The sequence below is a fragment of the Melospiza georgiana genome, chromosome 2 (assembly GCF_028018845.1).
Source record: "Melospiza georgiana isolate bMelGeo1 chromosome 2, bMelGeo1.pri, whole genome shotgun sequence".
In the NCBI taxonomy this organism is placed as follows: domain Eukaryota; kingdom Metazoa; phylum Chordata; class Aves; order Passeriformes; family Passerellidae; genus Melospiza; species Melospiza georgiana.
The window spans coordinates 105,703,633-105,724,522 of record NC_080431.1 but is presented as its reverse complement, the minus strand read 5'-3'; the positions used below and the strand labels follow the sequence as shown (position 1 = coordinate 105,724,522).

Here is a 20,890-nt window from a genome sequence, read left to right as displayed (position 1 = left end):
TATTTCCATTAAAATCATCAAATATAGACTACGTACTCTATTCAAGCCACTGAGTTGTTTGAATCCGGTACTGACTTTTTAAAAATAAAAATTAACGTGCTCACAGTAAATCATAGAATTTCCCTTGCTTTATTTTTTCCTCCCATGGGAGCATGGATTTGCTTTTCTTACTGTTTTGACCAATTTTTACAACAACTATCACTGTCTTACACTTCCTCACAGTTAGCTCCTAATTTTATCAGAATAAGACAACAAATTATGCAACAGAACATCAGGCTGGCACCTGAAGATCAGCTGTGTCATGTACACACAGCTGCTACCTGCACAAAGCACAGAAGTAGTCAAAATTATTCCATCCTAACTCATATATGGTCCAGTGCACAACTGTAATGTCTGTTGTGTTAATATGCACAACATTGAAGACATCTCTCCTTAAGCTTTCATCATCTTTTCTACAGTGTACTTCAATTTTCAGCAACCTCGGTTAAAAGGAAATTATTAGCAGCAGAATAATACCTGCCTTCCTTTTCAAATACACACACCTGAACATACACTAACAGTAAGCCTTTTTAACCTCTTCTTAGGAGACAAAAAGAAGTACATAATCTGTATTCTGTTCTACAGGCATCAAAAATTTTAACAATATAAAACTCTAATTCTACTTAATATCTGCTACCTGGCATAAAAAATTCAATTATATATTCTGAAACAATCATTTTAACTGCAGAATTTACAGTATTCTCACTATAGAGAACATACTGTTCAAATTTTAATTTAAACTGCCTACAAATACAAATCGTACCTAGATTTATAGCCAGCAGCAACTACTGAGAACATGAAAATAATTTTCATCAGGAATATATGCAAAACATTTTGGCAGTATATTGTCTTTCAATATTTATGTTGAAAATACTAATACCATTTACAGCCACTTAGAGGGGTTTTTTTCCATATGGAAATGCTATCATGTGGAGGAAAAAACAAACCAGAAAAAAATCCTCTAAAATAAAACCATTAAAATACATCATCTTCCAGTGTGTTCTGTGCAGAAAGATGAATTTATCAATTAGGTCACAAAAATACTCCACAGAACACTGCTGCAGTTTTTAGCGAACACATCCTCAGGAGGATAGTCCTAAGTATAGCTTGTATAAAACACTAGACTTGGATATGGACTCAGAAACGTGGCTATTGCCAGTGGTGACACTATGAAGGCCCACCAGTGACACTCACAGAAAAAGTCAATTGGTGTCTGCAGAGGATTTCTTACCACAATTACACTGCTTTTAAAAGATACTTTGGTGCCTGAAAGTCAGCCCAGGTGTGTATTCCTAAACAACAGCTGTAGAGAGCAATCTATGTCCCTCAACTACTAAAGAATGTATCCCCCCAAAGAAAAATAATTTAAGAACTCAGTATGAATTTTGTCTGCTGAATGTTGTCCCTGTATGTTCATATAATCACACAAGTAAAGTGTGATTATATGTATATGTACACCAGGTACAGCCAGGACAGAATAAAAGAAATCTGGTTTTGACTGAGCTGTAGGACAGCAAATGGCATTTGGTGAGCAAGACCATAATCAGCTGGCAGGGACTACCTCTAGAAATACAATGTATGGGTACTGAGGCCATGTCCCAGTCATATGCGATGAAGACCATCTCTTGTTGCGCCAACTTCTTCTTGAAAGAACTTCCTGAAAGGATTTGAACAGCAACATCAGCCTTTCAGTGCTTGACTGTTCACAGCTCCATCAGTTCCACACCAATCCCATGGATGAGGTTTACCATGCCCAGCACATATTCTAGAGCACCAAACTGCAGCAGAGGGTCAGGACCAGGTGCTCTGGAGCACAGAACCAAGAGCACACTGGATGTGAGATGCCAGAGCCCAGGCTACAGGACCAAATGTGCCACAAAGTATGGACCCCTTATCCTGGCAAACTACAAAGAGTTTGGGACAGAGCCCTACGAAACTAGGTTACTTCCATAAAGACTTCCATGAAAGTCTCTGGATAGCCCTATAAAGGTTATAAATGTAAATCCCACCTTTAAAACTAAATATTTTTGTTAACATTTACCAAACTTCCATAAACAGAAAAAGTCCAAGGATTCAGGAAGTATTAAAAGCATGATTTGGGAGCTGTTCCTCTATCTCCTCCTCCACAGAACCCCATGCATGACAGCAATAGAAGGAAATTGAACAAAATGCTTATTTCCATCAACTTTTATAAACTTGTTGGGGTTTTTTTTTGTTCAAGTCAAGCCTCACAAGAAAATAAAAGTACTGTTTTAAATAAAGATGTTATGAATGGAAGCTGTATAAGGTGTCAAACACCTTATGTTAAAAGCTTGGACTGACCTGGCTGTCCCCTCCCCTGTACTGTTGATGCTTTAAGTTTTAGCTTTCATATTTTCCAGATTCTGTACTGCATTAGTACATAACTCTGACCTTCATATAAAGTGTTAGCAAGTTCTCTTTACAGTTTAGTTAGACAAAACAATCCTTTTCCAGCCAAGAACCAAGGATACCATCACAGCTTCAGGCCCAAAAAGTACAAACAGCAGTGAATTGAAGAGAGCAGTCTGGGAGGATGGGACTTCATAACCTGAAGCTGTAATTGGACAATTAACCCCAGTATGTAAATTGACCAAAACGTACAAAAGTGTGAAAACGCCTGACCCATCATCCATCTTGGCTGTAGCCTTGGCCAGGCTCTTGTACTGCCCAAGGTGTGTCCTTTGAAGGCCTTTCAATAAACATCTACTTTATTCCTTTAACACTGTCTAGCCTCTGTTCCAGGGAGCTTCTCAGGGCATCATTGTTCCAGCCCACTTCCCCACTAAGCCTCTTTAGAAACACAGCCTCATTAAAAGCCAAGCTAACAAGGCCATAAATGAAATACCTGTGCTAAAAAAAGCCTAGCTGGATCTGAAACAGTGAAGAAAAAACAAACAAATATTTGCAACACAATTTTTCTACTTAGAGGTGTTTTGTTTGGTTGTCCCCCCAGAATAAGAAGCCATCTACTGCAAACTCCATTTTGGGTGCATACACTCTAGAGATTCACTTGGATCCCAAGTTCAGAATTTTTTATGAGCTGGAATTTACCATCTTCCAAAAAATCTTAAGACATTCTGCAAAAGTCAAACTTTCCTCACAAATTATACAGTAAAACTTAAAAATCTGTTCCTTCATTTTCCTAAACAAAGATTTAATTTAGGATGAGTATCTAGAAAGGCATCATATCCTTAAATGCATATCCTTACAAAAAGGCAAGGTATGATCTTGTAAATGTATCTGTCATGTTTCAGAGGAATTTTCGCAAAATCTCCTCTAAGTTTTTGTACTGTAAATATAAAAAGAGTTCCTGTACATATATTATGTGGACTTGGTTTGGCACACTGGAGTTTCCACAGTAAGCAATATGCTATATAAAAGCTAAGTGTTATCTACTACAAGTTGCCAAGATACCAATTCCAACTTATAGGTGTTAAATACACTAAACCTACCAGCTTCCACATGCAACAGATTGATAATTGACCATAGTCACCTATTATTTCCCCATCATCAATATTTACATAACTTCTGATGAGTTTTAGTCAACAAACACAAATTTTGGGAATTCACAACTCTATCACGTCATATCAAATGTGTATTCAATCCATAAGTCATATCATAATGGTATTCAAAGTATATGCATATGCCAAATATGCCTCCAAAATAAAAAAACTATCACACAAGAACAGACTGTTAATTAAAAATCCTATACCATCCTGAGTCTGTACATCCCTGTTCTCTGCTTGCAGTATTTTTTCTACTGTTTATCACTGATAACAGCAACCAGGAAGAATATTGTGGAGAGTACTAATTCATTTAAGCAGTAATATAGTGTTCTGCACTTTTAGTTGCTTAAAGAAAGGACTATCCTGAGCCAAAATAAGCTCTTGAATTATATATGGGCAGAAACATGAGTACTGCAATGAATCAATTTGCAGTGCAAATTCTGAAATATCCAAATGAGGAAGGTGTTTTTCCTTGTTTGTTTACATTGGAAATATTTTAGACACGCAGGCTTTTAGACAAGATAAAGGATGGAATTTGCAGGGAAATTTAGAAGACATTGTCTAAATCCTTTGAATCTTAAAAGAAGAGTCACAGAATCACAGAATCATTTGGGTTGGAAGGGACCTTAAAGATCGCCTAGTGTCAAACCCTCTGCCATGGGCACAGACATCCCCACAAAGCTCTGTCCAACCTGGCCTTGAACATTTCCAGGGATGGGGCATCTACAGCTTCTCTGGGTAACTTTTTCCAGTCCTTTACAAGCCTCCCAGCAAAGAATTTCTTCCTAACACCGAATATAAACTTGTCCTCTTTCAGTTTAAAGCTATTCCCCTTGGCCTATCAATAAAGGCCCTCATAAAAATCTTTCTCCAGCTCTCTTGCAGCTCCTTTAGTTACTGGAAGGTGCTAACAATCTCCTCAAAGCCCTTTCTTCTTTAGGCTGACAACCCCAACTCTTTCAGTCTGTTCTCATAGGAGAGGTGTTCCAGCCCTGGGATCATCTTTGTGATGTCCTCTGGACTTGATCTAACAGGTCCATGACTTTCTCATATTGGAGGGAGTTATAACCCTTAGTTACTGTAGAGCTACTGAAGAACAGATCTGTCCTGTAAAGCAAAACTGACACAGAAGACCCATATAGCTATTTAACCTCAAGAAACCACTATTTAAAGGACAATTTTCTGAACATTAACTTTTCACTGACTTTAGGCCTAATAATTTTTTTTAATTTAGAAGATTCCAATAGTCCAAACATCCTGCCAGCAACAAATGGAATAATCCTGTTATGCATGTTTTATATTGAATAGCAAACAATCAAAATAATCACTTTAAATTCTTTGATTTCACTGCCAAATAATATACTACAAAGATTAGGCATCACTAAAAGCAGAGGCTGTCAATAGATAACTTAAAACTATTTGACCAGTATTAGGACATGCATAATGATAAATCAGTATAAATCACTTAATCATTCTCCTACTTTGTCATGCTGCTTATTTGAAAGCCAGTGGACTTTCTGAAAAAGCAGCCTTTTCATAGTTATTACAATATGACCCTTGTAAAAAGTATTATCTAACAAGTTGGATTTTTAAACCAATTGTATGGAACTTCTCTTCCTCATATTTGTATTTACTCTCTGAAATATAAAGTACATAAGACAGACATTCATTTCAATTTGACAGATAAATACACTGAAATAACTGAAGAAAATTTTTTCAAAAGGGGGCTTTAAGTCTAAAAGACATTAAAGTTAATTTTTTTTTTTACATTTTGAGTCCTCATTTACAAGACATGAGCTTAATAACAGCTCCATGTGAAAAACACTTCCTTATAGCTTTAGAATTAGATATTTTTAAAAATCAGAGATTTAAAAAAATTATTTCTATGGTCAGTACTAGTGATATAAGTATTATGAGTTACATATGATATGTATGATATGTACATATGATATATATGATAAGTTACAGGGAGCAAGTTGTCCTGTATCTGCTGCTGGTGAGTAGTACATCAAGTGTGAAAAAATCAATAACCAGTAAAAACAAAATATACTATCTTCAGAATTATTTATCTCCTGAGCAAGAGTCAGTGTAAGGAATAATACCTCTCCCCAGAAAAATAGATTTCTAGAACTGGACAGTAAATTCCTCATGACAGGGGCTGGAGTACAAAAGGATTTTCTTAGATTCTTATCAAATTCTGCAGAATCTACAGAAAAAAATAAATATTTGGGCTTTATAAAATTGAAGAGTGAATGCAGTGTACTTTTGCAAAGATAACGTGAGAGGTACTATCAGATTTCTAAGAAAATCCTAGATGACTTTCACTGTGGAAAATTAACACTAGGACACAAGAAAATTATTTGTATACATTGTTTACAATATCAATGATGACAACTATTTCAATTATATTGTTGATACAACAAAGAAAAGCAAAGTAAATGTGTGGTTTAGTCTATTGCTATATATATCCACCATTTAAACTAAGTTTGTCTCAGCTCTCTATGGTGCCTTCTACCTAAAAGTACAATTATTTCTCTCTGTGCCTCTGAAAATACTTCACTTATGCAAAAGCCAAGACACTCAAATCCTACATTAAATATTCCATCCATGTAGGTAAGAAAGCTTATCTTAAGGATAGTCAAAACATTACTGGTAGTGTTAGGGTTAAGAATCTGATCTTTCCATCAAATAAATGCAGTGCAGATGTGCTAAGAAAACTAGAATAAATACCTAGCCAACTGGAAATTTTCAAGTTAACAAGGCAACTTTACAGCACCATCAGAAATTTTTGGGAAAAATAGCTAGCTAGTACTGAATGTTTATTGATGTGCTTCTTCAGATGTGTATACATTTTAATAGCCAAAATAGTAATGGTCTAAAATGTTTTTCAAATTAAATTGATGTCATAACCTCCCTCAGTGCAGAACACCAGAGAAATTAGTCATCAACTGTACATGAAAACTAATCATAGGATACAACACTTAGAAAGAAGCTGTATGGCCAAAACGATATTAGAATTCACCCTGACCTGCTTGGATTTATCAAATTACATTGCATAGCTCCAAAGATAGCTTCTCATCTCTTAAGGTCCACATATGTACAGTTTATTTGATTTCCGACTTAACTGGAAGGTATTGTGAAATATTACCCTAATTTGTGCAGACGAGCTGACATGATGTACAATGGCCTAAAGCTGGAAGTGGAGTCCCATGTGGAATGACAAAACACAACTTTTAACAAATGGCTGCTGCACTAACACCATATATTGAATTTCACTACTCTCAAGAAACTTCATCCTTTGGGAAAAGAATAGCTGCCTCCTATATTGTAAGTCCACCTTTTCTCTTAGAAAGCCTTACCTCAGAAAAGGTAAATTAATTTAACAGTTCACTAATCCTAAATAAAATCACCAGGCACTAACAAGTATCTGTTCCCACAAAGGGCAATTTGCGTAGTATTAGTTTTCTTGACCATCATATCTGAAAGGTCTGTTTAATTTTAAATTCCAAGTTTAAAACGTCTCTTTACATTAGGTCAACCACCCTATGTACCCCTATGGGAATTTCACATGCTTGTCTTCTTAAAAATCACATTCTACACTTTCCAGTGTGTTTGAAAAGTAGTAAGTTTTCCAGCCTCCAGGAAGCATTCTTGATGTGAAACCCATATGGGCACAGTATTTCCAACTCCTTGCATCCGTTCAACCCAAAATTTCCATTACACTTAAACCAACTTGTGCATGGGCAAGAAGAAAACAGCCTAAGAGATCTCCCAAGCCATAGATATTTAGCCTAACTTGGTATCTCCAGTAATGCTCAGATGATCAGGGTTTAGCTAAAGACTTAAGAACTATGTGGTTTCAAAAGAGAAAAGGAAAACTTAGATGTTAGAAGAATTAATGATTTATAAAAATACATTTTTCTATACAATTCTTCTCTCCGCATGCTATGTGCCCCAACACCTCTATCTCCAATTGACACAGAACATAGTTATACATACCACAGTTTGGTGGTTAACTTGAATCACTTCATCCCCAGCATGGATTTTCTTGCACCGATCTGCAGGTGACTGAATTTAAAATAAAAGAGATGATCAAGAATACAGGTCTTACTGGTCATCATCTCTCTTTCAGCAGTATGATTGCTAAGCTATGTAAATCAGGTTAGATTGATAGACATTCTACTGTGAAATAAAGAATTAAAGAAATACTTAATAAATCAGTTTTTTCTTGTGGGAGAAAAATGATATGCACTATTCTACACAATAAAATCACATGTTAAGAAAGGTATGAATATATGGTAACTGAGTCCTAAGGATTTCTTCTGAATTTCATCCTGCCAAAAGGATGCTTTAATCTGCTGGACATATCTTAACTCTCAAAACTCAATCTCTGGCTGACTTTTGAACTTATCAAGACTAGCTGATAATTCTTGTTAAACAAATTTCATAAAATTGTCTTTTTATTCTACAACATTTCAATATGTTGCAGAGAGCTGTAGTAAATTACTGTTCTGCAAAGAGTGCAAAGAAGAGAAGATTGGGTTAGGCACAATCTAGGAAGAGCAAGTAAGTTAATGGTAACTGTGGTTTTGAAAAACTATCAGGGTGAAAGAAATGTAACCATCATCAGAATCCTACAGTGATCACACTCTCAAAAAAGCAAAGTTGTTTTGTACTTTGCTTTTGCCTCAAAAAAATTCTCAGTGAGAGCAGCAACAAAAAATCAAATAAAAATAAAAACCACAACAAAAACCGCCTCTTTCATTAAAATGAAAGCCCCGAACATTCCCTTCTCTCTTTACAGTAGACCAATTGTTTTCTGAGGGGAATAGTTCTAAGTTCAAAGGAAAATAAATTCCTTCAGTTTTTCAGAGCCACACTTTAATTTTTCTCACAATACTGTGGCTGCCAGAAGGCACTTAATTGACTCCACAGCAGAAGGTGAGACTGACAGTTTGAAAAAAGAACCCAAAGGAAACATTTTGCTCAGGAGCAGATTTAAAAAAAAAAACTGCTATAAATTTTATTTTCAGGAGTTAAATTAATTTAATTTTCACGTGAGATAAGAGGTCATCTAAATAAAATGCTCCACATCTGAAATGTGGACTTTTTGTAATAACCTATGTAGTAAATCCCCATTCAAAACATATGTCCCACAGCTAAACCATGACTTTCTAGTTCAATTGCATACAATTCACGGCCTATGTTAAGGACAGTGTACAAATGAAAGATATCCAAGAGACACGAAAGCCTGAAAGAATGGTCACTCATGACTCATTCCTAGCAGACATTGCACAGAACATCCTAAATCAAACTGGGCTGGTAATATCATTTTACTTTATATAAAGGACACCAGCCTTGATATTTTAGCACTACTTAAGCAATAAAGGTATTGGCTGAGTGACCTGGGGAAAAATATTAACAGTGGTGGTTATGTCCTAATAATCTGTCTTCTGTCTGCCATTTTACTACTCACACTTACTCATTCATACCTCTAAAATCTTTACAATTCTCCTATGCAATACAGCTATTTTAGCTCAGATGTAATTACAGCTAAGATTTTTAAAATACAAATGCAAGTGAATTCTGTGTCATTACTCTTGACCTCTTCAGGACTTTATTATGATACATCCTTTGCTTTACAGTGTCTTCAGGATTTGCAGCTTAAATCTTGAAAAAACAGGTCAAGTTTGCCAAGACATTAAAACATGGTCTGAGAATCTTCAAACTGGAAAAGTCTATGTTAAAAAATGCCTCATTGCAATTATGCCTCAAATACAAGGTGAGGTTTAAAAAAAAAAAAAAAAAAAAAAAAAAACTTAGAAAGATATGTCAAGGCTGTGGTCTTATGAAGGGGTTGTAACACCTGTTCCTTATTGCTTTTTCCTCTCCAGTAAAAAAGAGACATTGCTTGTAAAACAGTATCTTTTATCATGGCTATTTAAGGAAAACAGAGGAGAATCAATAAGGTCTTTCTTTTTTAGATGTATATGCTGATCTTTAAGCACAGAATCCACTCATGAAGTCCTACTAGGAGGAACAAAGTGTGCCACACCACAACTGCATCCTCATTAGCTGGTAAATTGGTTCAACAGGGAGTTGAAGAGATGGAAGCACCTGTCACTAAGGCTCACACATCAGTAACTAAAAGCTATCCAAAACGTGCTTGGATTTATGCTTTAGAATAGATTTAGTTTTGCCCTTTAGGCTAAATGCCTTTTTCCTATTTCCCTGGTAGACCCACACTGTCTGAAAGTCCAGTTTAGAGGCCCTGGAGCACAACTGCTGCATGCCCACAGTGGAGATTTTAGTAGTATTTCTTCTGATTATCTCTCTTCCCTGTGATCTAAGGGCACAGTGCAAAGCAAACCAGATCACAGTAAGTACTGACACTGGGAGCTCTCCCTCCAAAGCCACATTCCTGCTGGAGATGCACTGCATGCTATTACTTTACCAAAATGCTCTTTTTTATTGGAAAACCAAAGGACAAAATGGTCTTATTTGAAGGACACATTCAGTTTGTGAATTGAAAGAATCTCTCCAATATGGTCTAGATGGGCTACTCAACAAGGAACCTAAAATCTTTCACTGGATCAAAACACCCTTTAGACTGTTATTTCCAAACAAAAGACAGAAGACAGGAGCTGGAAAGATGAGCTTGCTCTAAGGCTACAAGGCCACCAGAGAGAAGCCCTTACAGGGCAGTGACCTGTAAGGAACACTGCTCTCTCTCAGTCCAAGCTTCAGAGCTCAGTTGCTTTGATCTGCTGAGCTGATATGGTGGAGAAGATGAGTTTTAATGCCAAACAGTAAGATCCAAACTCTAATGGGCTTTGCAGCTGGACATCAAGGACCTCAAAGGCCAGACAGAAAAAGCAGAACTGTCATTGCAAAACTACTCTTACATTAATGTGGAGAGCACTACCATGATGTTGTGTTTCATACAGACACGTTCCTCTCCACGATCATTCAGACAATTGTGTCACTGTCTCACTTGGAAGAGAAGACTTGGAAATGAAAAGGACACAAATTTTTGTTGAAATGCAAGAGAATTCGGATTCAAACTGTACTGCAAAGAGTAAATGTGTTGAGGCCAGCAGGTCAGATCACATGTGCACCATTGTGATCTTATTCTGGACATGCTGCTTAGATCTTTCTCCTCCCATCTACCAAAATCAAAACTCTGTGTGCTTTTGTGCTTGTGTGTGCAGGTGTGTGTTAAAGAAAGCAGCTAGAAACTGTGTTCTTAAAAGCAAGAGATATCCTTCTTTCTCTAAAGCACTACTCATTTTCACATCTGCTTCAACACACAGCAGCTTTTTCCCTTGATAACAGAGTGCAGTTTCTTGGTCTGTGAGCACCTCCAGGGTGTCACAGTGAGTGAAAGAGTCAGTAACAACAGCAGAAGAGTCATCATGACTGAAGCTTCCTGACATAGCTTTAAATTATATTCATGAATCACAAAAGATAAGGGTTTTGAGGGAATGCATCAGGATTTTATTTTTATCTTTGCCGCTGGGAAATTAAATCCATTAGCAAGTTATGGAAAGAAATTGTTCCTTCTTTAATTTGAGAGATTCAACTATAAAAATTTTTCTTTATTTCACATACTTTCTAGATTAAGTTCAACTGTAGTTCTGTTTGGTTTGTTTAGTTTTGCTAATTTCACTAATCACGTCTATAGCTGTAGGCCTGACTCTAGAATTTCTATTTTCCTTGAAATTCCTTACTTTTTTTAAAATTCCAATACAGATCTCATTCACACAAATTCTACAAGTATTATCTATTGGTTATGACCCATGGATATTCTGCCCACAGCAGAAAACAGAAAGGAAAAAGGCTATCAGATTGCAGCTCCTATGAAAGGATGAAAATAATATTCCTATTTTATTGAGATGTTAACAGAACTTCACTGCACATCAGATGCAGCAGCTGTAAATGTCATGTAGGTAGTTTGCACATCCCACAGGATGACACAGTAGCATGATAAAACAAACATTTCTGACAGCTTCATTTTAAGAAAATGCCATCAAAATCTTTCAAAGGAATTGACTAAACCACTATGGAACAGTTCAGTGTTGTTTAGTGATTGTTCCACATTAATTGAAGACCAGGGATAGAAGTCTTTTCCTCCAAAATTATAATTTTTCTCAACTCCTAACAGACAGCCAGTTCCCTAAATATAGTGTACAAGGGAAGGAGGTTGTATTTGAAAGGCTTTTGAAAAGTAGTCTGTCATGTTTTACTTGCTCTTTAATGCCCTCAGTGAGAATTAGTACACTGGTAATAAGTGTTCCTTTCCATAGGCATTACTCAGAAGTTCATGCAGAAATACATAGTTATTTGTCAATGTGAAGGGATGTCCATTTCCATGCACTCATTTCTTTAAAAATGAAGCTTGATAGATGGAAAATATAAAAGCTGTTTGTCTAATACTGCAGCAAACTTCAGCATAACAGTCTACATATAATATAGACATTTATCTTTTATTCACAGAGCAAAGTAACTCCAAGGCAGCAGCTTCCTGTCTGGATCAACTAGAGCATTTTAGGTGTCTTGCAAGAACACATCAAGACTGGTTCTCTTGGTCCTTAACTGGAAACAACTCTTTCAATTCTGAGGTAAACAAGCACAAGCATCTCTGCTGTCCAACATGCCATTGGTTCTTAACAGCCAACCAGCACAAGTTTGCAAGCAAAATGTAGTTTATGGGAAAGGGAAAGCATTAACCACAGGAAAGGTCAGAAAGGCTTCCAGGTCTGAACATACAGTATTAACAATACTTACATTTTCTGTTGTTCCAGTAATTACATGAAGACCATCATATGTTGACTTAATGTACATACCCTAAGAAAAAGACATTATGGGAAAGAATTTTTAAAGTGTTTCACAAACCATCACCATCCAAACAAAACTTGCATATCTCTTAAAGAATCGCTCTTTTCTTTTTGTTTTCTTTAAGACATGTGGACTTTATTGCATGCCATGAGGAATTTGTCTCTGCACAAGAAAGTGTTTTTTTATACACTTCAAGAACAGCCCAAATCATTTTGGCCCTAATTAGCAATAGAAAACTAAAATGTTTATCACAGCTATGTCCATAAATACTTCCCAGTATTTTTAAACACACTTCTTCAACTACAAATAGAACAATGGCTTCCCAAAATCCCCAGAACTACAAATTGCCTTAGTATGATCAATATGTCTGTTTTGCTTTGAAAACTACATTGAGTTTTAAAACATCTGGAGTCTTCAGTAGGCAACACTGCAAACACAACTTTCAAGCCAGTGCTTGGAATTGTGCCTGTAAAGTGGCTGTAAGACCTTCTCAATAGCCTCACTCATCCCAATGAACACTTCAGTTATAAAACTCAATGATGGAAAATTCAACATCAACTTTCTTAGCTACCCCACTTCTTTCAAAAAAATATGAAAAAGGAGGGATAACCTGTGAACAGACAGAAGTTCCGGCATGGATAGTCCAAGACAGTGTCTCAAATATGCCTTTCCACCAAGCCTCAATTCAAACATTTTAACAACATCTACTATGACAGTGAGAGAAGGAAAAAGGGAGAGATAATTGGCACATTCTGAGCATTCAATAATTTCTGAGGAATTTCCTTTACCTCAACCACTTTACAGAAAGCAGGTAAACACTGAGTGCCTGAGTAAACATCCTCTCCATAACCTACTCTTCCTCTTTTTAATCAGAGTGCCACAGAGAAATCCGTCCCTAGCTGAGGAGCCCAGTGCACTCCCTGGTGAGCAGGGATGGTAAAGAGGCAAAGAAGACAAATCAAGTTGGACTAACCTACATTGGGACGAGAACTGGCACACATTTTGGTAGCAGCTATGAGCAAGTACACCTAAATTAACAACGTAGATAATATCCCTAGTAAAACAAGCCAGGGGCCTCCTGAGTTTCTCTGGAAAGGAGCCCAAAAGTGAACTCCTATTTTGTTCTGCACAATTACATAGTGTTAATCACATCACACCCAGTTATCATGTTCAGCTGCCACAGCTAGAAAGTAAAATAATCCAGAACCTACTAATTAATACATGGTCAGAAACCCCCTGACATCATCCTTCAACTTCCAGCATCTCTATGAACCTTCAGCAATTTGTCCATTGATTGGCTCCATCACACAGCATTTGCTTAACTCAAATGTAGAATGGTTTTTTCATACATTTATCCTCACAACACCCCTGTGAGGTAGGGAAACACTAATAATATACACACATCTTAACACTCACACAGATATCTTACAGGAAGCATAATGAGCCACACAAGAGGCTGAATCATGTTGGTATCTGTTCCCTGGTACGCACACCTACCCTCAAACCACCACTCATGGGGACCTCAATCTCTCTCAGGATCCCCATCTAAGTCACTGGGCCACACACCCTGCAACATGGCAAGAGCTAAAACCACAGTGACCATGGTGACAGGAACTTTGAGTCTGGTTCCCAAACAGAGCAATTTCTGAAGAAAACCACATCTTTATTTTTATGCACAGTGAGTTACTACTTTCAACCTTAAACATCAGGGTGAAAGCCAAGGGAAAATCTCACACTTTATGGTTATACAGTGTTTAGTTTTGTGCAAAGCATTATTCCAAAGGATAGTAAATTCATCCAAGTGTCCTACCATTCCAGAGGACAATTCACATCCAATCTAGTCTTTTTAATAAATTTAAAAGACTTTGAAAATGCAAAAGAGGAGAAAGAACTTTGGCAAAATGTTCTTTAAAGGCTAGGATCTAGATTTTGCACACATTAAAAAACAGAGGGAAGAAGGAACCTGAAAAATATCCACCCTAGATTATATTTATTCCACAACAGCAAAATTAATGTTATATTTGTACCATGTCACAATTTTACAAGAGCCAACATAATTCTTGATATAAGGCAGCTTTTAAATGAGGAGAGGTAACATTTTGCAACACAAAAATAAGCCCTTTTCACCCATGTTTCTTCACTCCTTGGTTTAAGTGAACAATATATGGGAAATAGTACAGAGAAAAGAACATTTCTGGCTTACAACTGTTTGATCTGGAATGGAAATAAGAATACCACACACATCTGCAGGTTTTCTTTTCTCTGCCTCCTTGTGGCTGCACAATATCAATAATACTTTTAGCAATCAAGAATACAGGGGAGATCAGTGTGTGCTCTGTCCATTTACACTGAAATAAATTGGTAGATACAGTCTTAGACACTCAAAGATAAGTCCCTAAGAATTTACAAGAATCAGTTACACCAGATAAAAGCAAAGATAATTCCTGTTATTAAAATAACCATATTATAACCAATCTAGTAATCAGGAATAAATGTATGCCTAGATTAAAAAATGAGTAACTCGTGCCTAATTACATGAGAGATTGTCCTGATCAGTTATGGGTAGAGCTCTAATTTCAAACCAATCATTACACTTTATCTTGGTGATTAAGGGTTAGAAAAGAGACCTTTTGTGCTCTTTTCCCCCCTTTTCTTTGCTTTTGTTTATATTTTTCAATAATGAAAACAGAATGTGATATATTTATAACATATTTCTCAATATTTATGCAATGCTGGATAAGAAGAAAGAAGATACAAATTTCATTTTATCACACATGTAACTGAATTTTTTACTTTGACTCGACTTTCATGGAGCCCTCCAAAGTCACATGTGCCTCTTTAACCCCAAACAACTGTTAATAACTCTTTCCCAGCTCTTCCAGTATTTCAAACTAAAACATTCAGGAGAAATATCAGAAATAGTAGTGCACTGGAATCCTGGAAAGAGAGTAGGCAGTACACTTAAATCAGCTGCCACACCCTGCTGTGTCAATGACTTGTATTTTATGAGCAATTTTTTACATTACAGCTTTCTTTTGTGTTTGCTTCAGCAGGCAAAAAGGAACCCCATATTCTGATGAATTTACCTTTGTGTTTCTGAACCCTTGAGATCACTTCACACTTACCTGGGATTAAAATGATTACATGAACAGGAAACAACTGAAAGTCAAGATTAACCTTTGCTACAGATCTCCGATATTCTTTTCTATATTAAAAATAAAAATAAAGTAGGAAGCGACTTTTTTGTTGCAGAAAAACTGCCCAATAAAAACCCGGTTTTCTGCTTTTTGTCTAAATAGATTCACTGTTTTCAGTCAAACAGTGACGTTCTTAAGTCTGTTTCATGGTAAAACATACTACCTAAGCTAGTCAGTTTGGTTTCTTTGTATATGAACAATGTAAAAACATACAAAATTAAATTCTCTTACTGATACAGATGAAACAACTTCCAAATCCACAAAGGAAAAATAGTAAAAAAGAAAGGATTAAACATGGGAGCATGTTGGTGATTGCAAAGTTGACCACATTAATCCATTTCAAGGCTTTTTAAGTAAGTTCCTATCATGAACTCTTCACCCTTACTGCACAGCCACTGCAGGCTATATCTCTTCCCCCAGCAGCACTCACCGGAGAACATGAATGCAGTCAGTCACAAGACATAAGGATAGAGGGGAAAAAAAAAAAAAGAAAAAAAACCCCAAACAACAAAACCAATACCAAACCCCACCCATAACATTGCTTTACCCAGTACACAAAAGGTTCTCTACATCACACCCTAACAGTTTTTTCTGCTTGCCAGGATTAGTCGCTTGAAAGGTTATTTAGTCAGAGATGTTAGCTAGTTTTAGTATCTATGAGACATGGTAACACATTTACTTAATCCTTTCTCATTCAGGTATTAGTCTGAAAACTTACATTTACCTCTGACAAATACTTACATTTTCACATGAAAAGACCAAACACAGTGAAGGAACTATTTGTGCTGATTAAAATATCCTGATCATGCCAATCTTCTTTAATTGTAAAAGCTTCAAGCATTTTCTTAACTCCATCATATATTTACCATGAGTTTAGGGAAACAGCATTGTTTTCCAATTGTTTCAACACCAACAGCATTGTTTCCAATCCTTTTAACTTCCTTCTCATGTCCTTTGCTTTTTCTCTCCCACATTTACTTTAGCTTCTTAGCTATTGAATTTGAGATGGTAGATGTTCCGTTTATGATAGGTGACAAAAAAATCTTCCCAGTTAGCAGTCATCCTTGCCTTTTTTCTTCTGCCTGAAGTCCTTCTGTTTTTATACAACATTTTATTTGGTGATTGGTAAAGCCAGCACAGAACTGTAATGTGGGTCAAAAATCTGGAAACAGGAAAATTGACAATAAACCTTTTTTCCAGATCCATCATTGCACAAATCCTGGAAGAAGGTCCAGAAATGATTGAGCGTCACATTCATCCCAGCATTTCTGATGTGCAAAGAATATTCACAACTCCAAGCTCCACCACCAGTTCTTAAACTGACACCCTCAGCACTCAGTGGGGCAGGTACTAGTTTACAAAGCAAACAGAAGCCCAAGAGCACATAAATCACCAGGAAGCACACGACACAGGTGGTCTGCTGGCCAGAATGGCGCGGCTCCGGAGGGAAGGGGACGATTTTCACTCTCCCGGCGCGAGTCCACATCCTTGGAGCCTGCTCTGGAGAGCTCACAATCTACAGGAGAGGCACAAGGCCCAGGCAACACAATAGTGGCACACAGGCAAGGATGAGGGGAAAAAACATGACTGTCAAAATGGCATTGTATCCTTCTAAAGCTTGTATACTGCATGGTTGCTATTTTCCTTTTTTAAAAAATTACATATAATTATTTTTTTAGACAATGACATCAAGACCCTGCTAAATTGGTTGACAAATACATAAAAAGAAAAAAACCCTGCCTTGAAGAGCTTCCAGTTTAAACAGACAAGACAGACAGAGGGTGTAAAACAGAGGCACAGAGAGGGAAAGAGATTCTCTCATCAGCTACCCAGCAGGAACAGACCCATGAAACACACTCTTAGTTACAAAAATACCATTCAACATTTCTTGGTCCCTGGGAGTTCATACCAACCTACACGAAAACTTAAATGAAGGGGAAAAAAAGAAAAAAAAAACAGCCACAAGACAAAGGAAAAAAAATTCAAGTTCAGATAAAAATGGACAGCACTCAAAAAAGGGTGACCAAGAGAAAGAGGAAGATTTTCTCATTACAATAGAAGAAAGTGTTTCAAAAGGCTGACTGCTGCGGAAAGGGAGGGAAAGAGAGGGAGCAGAGAATCCATGAGAAGCTGAAATCCTGAAGGACAAGTTTAAAATGGATTCAGAGATAAAAAAGAAAGCCAGAAGAGGAAGGGAAAACAAACTGCAGACTAAAACAAAGGATGGGGCCATATTTACTCATCCAAGTTTTTGAGGTTTTTCTCATATTTCAATTGTAATTTTCCAAAAGAATGGAAAACTAATTTAGTGTACAATTGCTCAAAATAACTTGGCATACCAACTTTGCCAAGAAAAACAAATCAACCCAAAACCCAGCTACAACCAACCACCCAAAAATATTCTCCAAAACTGCAACAACCAGACAACTTCAAAAACCTGTTGTAAAGAGTATGACAGTCCTCCTTCAAGACTATTCAAGAATATAGAACGAGAATAAGCTTGGGCAGAAATTGCAAAAGCTATTTCTCTAGACAAAAAAAAAAATTAACTGTATTCTGAACATCTTTTCTACCTCCAAACATTATGGGAACAGATATTATTAAAGATGTAAAGTCATACATCTGGAATTGTTACCATTGTTGGTTTTTTCCATGCAGCGGGTGTTAGATACTTGAGTAAACAAGAGATCAATGGTCAGCTCTTGAACAAAAAACACAGGATGGCTGCATTAAGAGCCTTCACAAGCACCTGATTAAGAATGCAGAATTCTTGCAGTAAAATTCGATGAGTTACTTATCAGCAGTGCTATGAAGCCCTGGAATAACTTATAAAATAGCTTTGTATCCCCGAGACACTATGAAGCATTTTCCAGAATCTGACAGGTTTTGTGCATAAGCCCACGCAAACTTCTTGGTTGAGTTGATCTCAGCAATTTAAGTCCCTTCCGACTTCAAGATCCTAGAACAATCTGAACCATTTTTCAGAAGCTGGTATAAATGGCAAGAATTTCTTACTCATTTCTCCCTGTTCACTAAACTCCGCATACTTCAGTCAGCTTTACAAAATCTCTTCCTGTTAGCCCAGCTGCATGAGAAACCAAACTAGCAAAAGGAATCAAACTGTTTTCAAACTTTAAAATAGAAAAGGCTAAAATGTCCTATTTATTTTCATAAATACAACTTCTTTTAAAACCATCACTTTCTCATCCTGGATGATGGGTTTGATTAACTGCGTACTTCTTACCAGCCCTTCACTTGGCTTGATGTTTGTAAGCTGGATCACCTCGAGATGGGCAGACTGGGAAACCAGTGGATCAGAAGAGAGCGAGATAATGTGATCACAGACTCCAGAGAGAGTTTTACACTAGGAAAGAAAAAAGAAAAGAAAAAGTCACAATAAGCAGACCACTGCTAACTATTTGAATGTCAATATACAGTTGAAATCACCATGCTTCTCAAGTTCATACAAGGCAGAGGGGGAAAGGCCTCAGGCAGCAATACAATATGAAATACATAATCTGTGATGACCCTGAACTAACAGCATTAGATCAGGGAAGAACAGGATGCCAATGCTTTTGTATCTGAGTAGAGACAGAGAGGGGCTCCCACGCACTTTCAGGGATAGATGCCCTGCTCAGGCTCACAGGGAATGTGTGGTGACCCCAGCTCCCACCCCACCCACATCTTTTGCAAAGACAGTAAGTGTCTCAAAGCCCACTGCTTTCCATTGAATGTGCAGCTGTTCAGCACAGATGAAAATCAGGCTCTTGATGATGACAGGTAACTCCCATTAACTCTGAAGTTCTATACTAATAAAACATGCTAATTGTTCTTGGACTGCATTTCCCATGTTCTACAGCTGCCACACATGATTTACTGTTGCAGACATGAAGATTACAATAAAGCGCCACTTCACAATGGGATAACTCTTAAACCAGTTATAGTTGGCAGCCTCTGCAGCAAGACAGAAAAAAAATTCTAAAAAGGCTGAAACTGTGAAATTGGTACTGCTTCATCTCCTGATCTCTCACTCCCTGAACAACCTCTTCTAAGAAGCAGGAAAGCTGTGAGGCTTTCTTATCATTCTCTGTAAGAAAATGATTTTTGAGAGTTTCAATGTTTTCTAGGAAGCCCCCTTTCAGCCACTTTAAATGATTTCCCTATTCAGATTTCCACTCCATCTTTTGTCAGCAAATTCAGGGATTAGGAGATTGTTCTGGTCCCAAAACTGTGGGCATTTCCAAAAGCAATGAAGAACCAGCTTAACTCCTCTGAAATTCCAAAGATGAAAGCTAACCAGTCTTCTCAAATGACTGAAACACAACTGCACACAACAGTTGTTCCAATCAATCTTCCAAGATCCCAAAGTACAGTTCTTACAGTAAAAACATCTGCAACAATGCTACGGAAACGTGATGTAAAACTAGATATAACCTCCTGCCAAATCACCATTATAATTTCAAATTGTAAACTACAAATACCTTATGTAAAAAGGAAAACTTTTAAAAAGTGATTAAAATCAAACAAACAAACAAAACATCAAAAAAAAAAAAACCCCAAAAAAACCAACCAAACAAAACAAAAGTAAAAAAAAAAAAAAAAAAACAAAAAACCAAACCCCACCAAAAAATCAAACAAAAAACACCCAAAAAACCCCAACCAATGATAGTGACATCTCAATCCTGTTACAGACCAGTACACTCTTCTTCTCTTTAAAGTATTTAAAAACAGATGAAAGTTTAGGCTTACGTAAAAATTGCTTATTTTATTGAGCAATAACGTTTCAGGGTGAATAAGAAAATCAAATGGAAAATGTAACAAAATTTATAATACCAACATGATCTTCTTCCAGAAAAAATACTACCTTCAACCACAGTCACATACATCACCCTTCTACTTTTTCATGATGGAGAATCATTACTAAACAGAAGACATCAAGAAATATATAAAATGAGGTTAAGAATGGTTTGTGCTTCAGCTGAACTACAAAAAAGTGAAAAAGAGAACTTTATTGAAATTTGGGCTTCTTTAATGGCTTTTGGACACGTGAAAATTGCTTTGAGCAGACATTTTTAAAAGGTAAAATTATAATAAATTACATAATAAAAATGAAAGCTTAGATTTGTGTTGACTTGTGTTTTTAAATACAGTGTTGGCATGTTATTTCTACTTCCATCTTGGAACTGCACTGAGCATTATTGAAAAATTGCTTAAAAAATTACAGAGCACTCAGCTATTTCTGCAAAGTGAAGAGACTCACATCATAAATTATTCTCTGCAGATGAAAAT

General features: G+C 36.7%; 1 protein-coding gene across 6 annotated transcripts in view; it reads right to left on the bottom strand.

Moving 5' to 3' along the window:
• The window catches only part of CNKSR2 (connector enhancer of kinase suppressor of Ras 2), a 205,884-nt gene that overhangs the window by 102,677 nt on the left and 82,317 nt on the right, over nucleotides 1-20,890 (bottom strand). For 4 of the 6 annotated variants that reach the window (XM_058044931.1, XM_058044933.1, XM_058044936.1 and 1 more), the window contains exons 6-8: nucleotides 18,846-18,965; nucleotides 12,354-12,413; nucleotides 7,566-7,634 (exon numbers count right to left, since the gene is read on the bottom strand). In XM_058044931.1, the coding sequence (XP_057900914.1) occupies nucleotides 7,566-7,634; nucleotides 12,354-12,413; nucleotides 18,846-18,965 (249 nt within the window). The remainder of the gene's footprint in view (nucleotides 1-7,565; nucleotides 7,635-12,353; nucleotides 12,414-18,845; nucleotides 18,966-20,890) is intronic. The other 2 variants (XM_058044932.1, XM_058044935.1) reach the window with 2 other exon arrangements.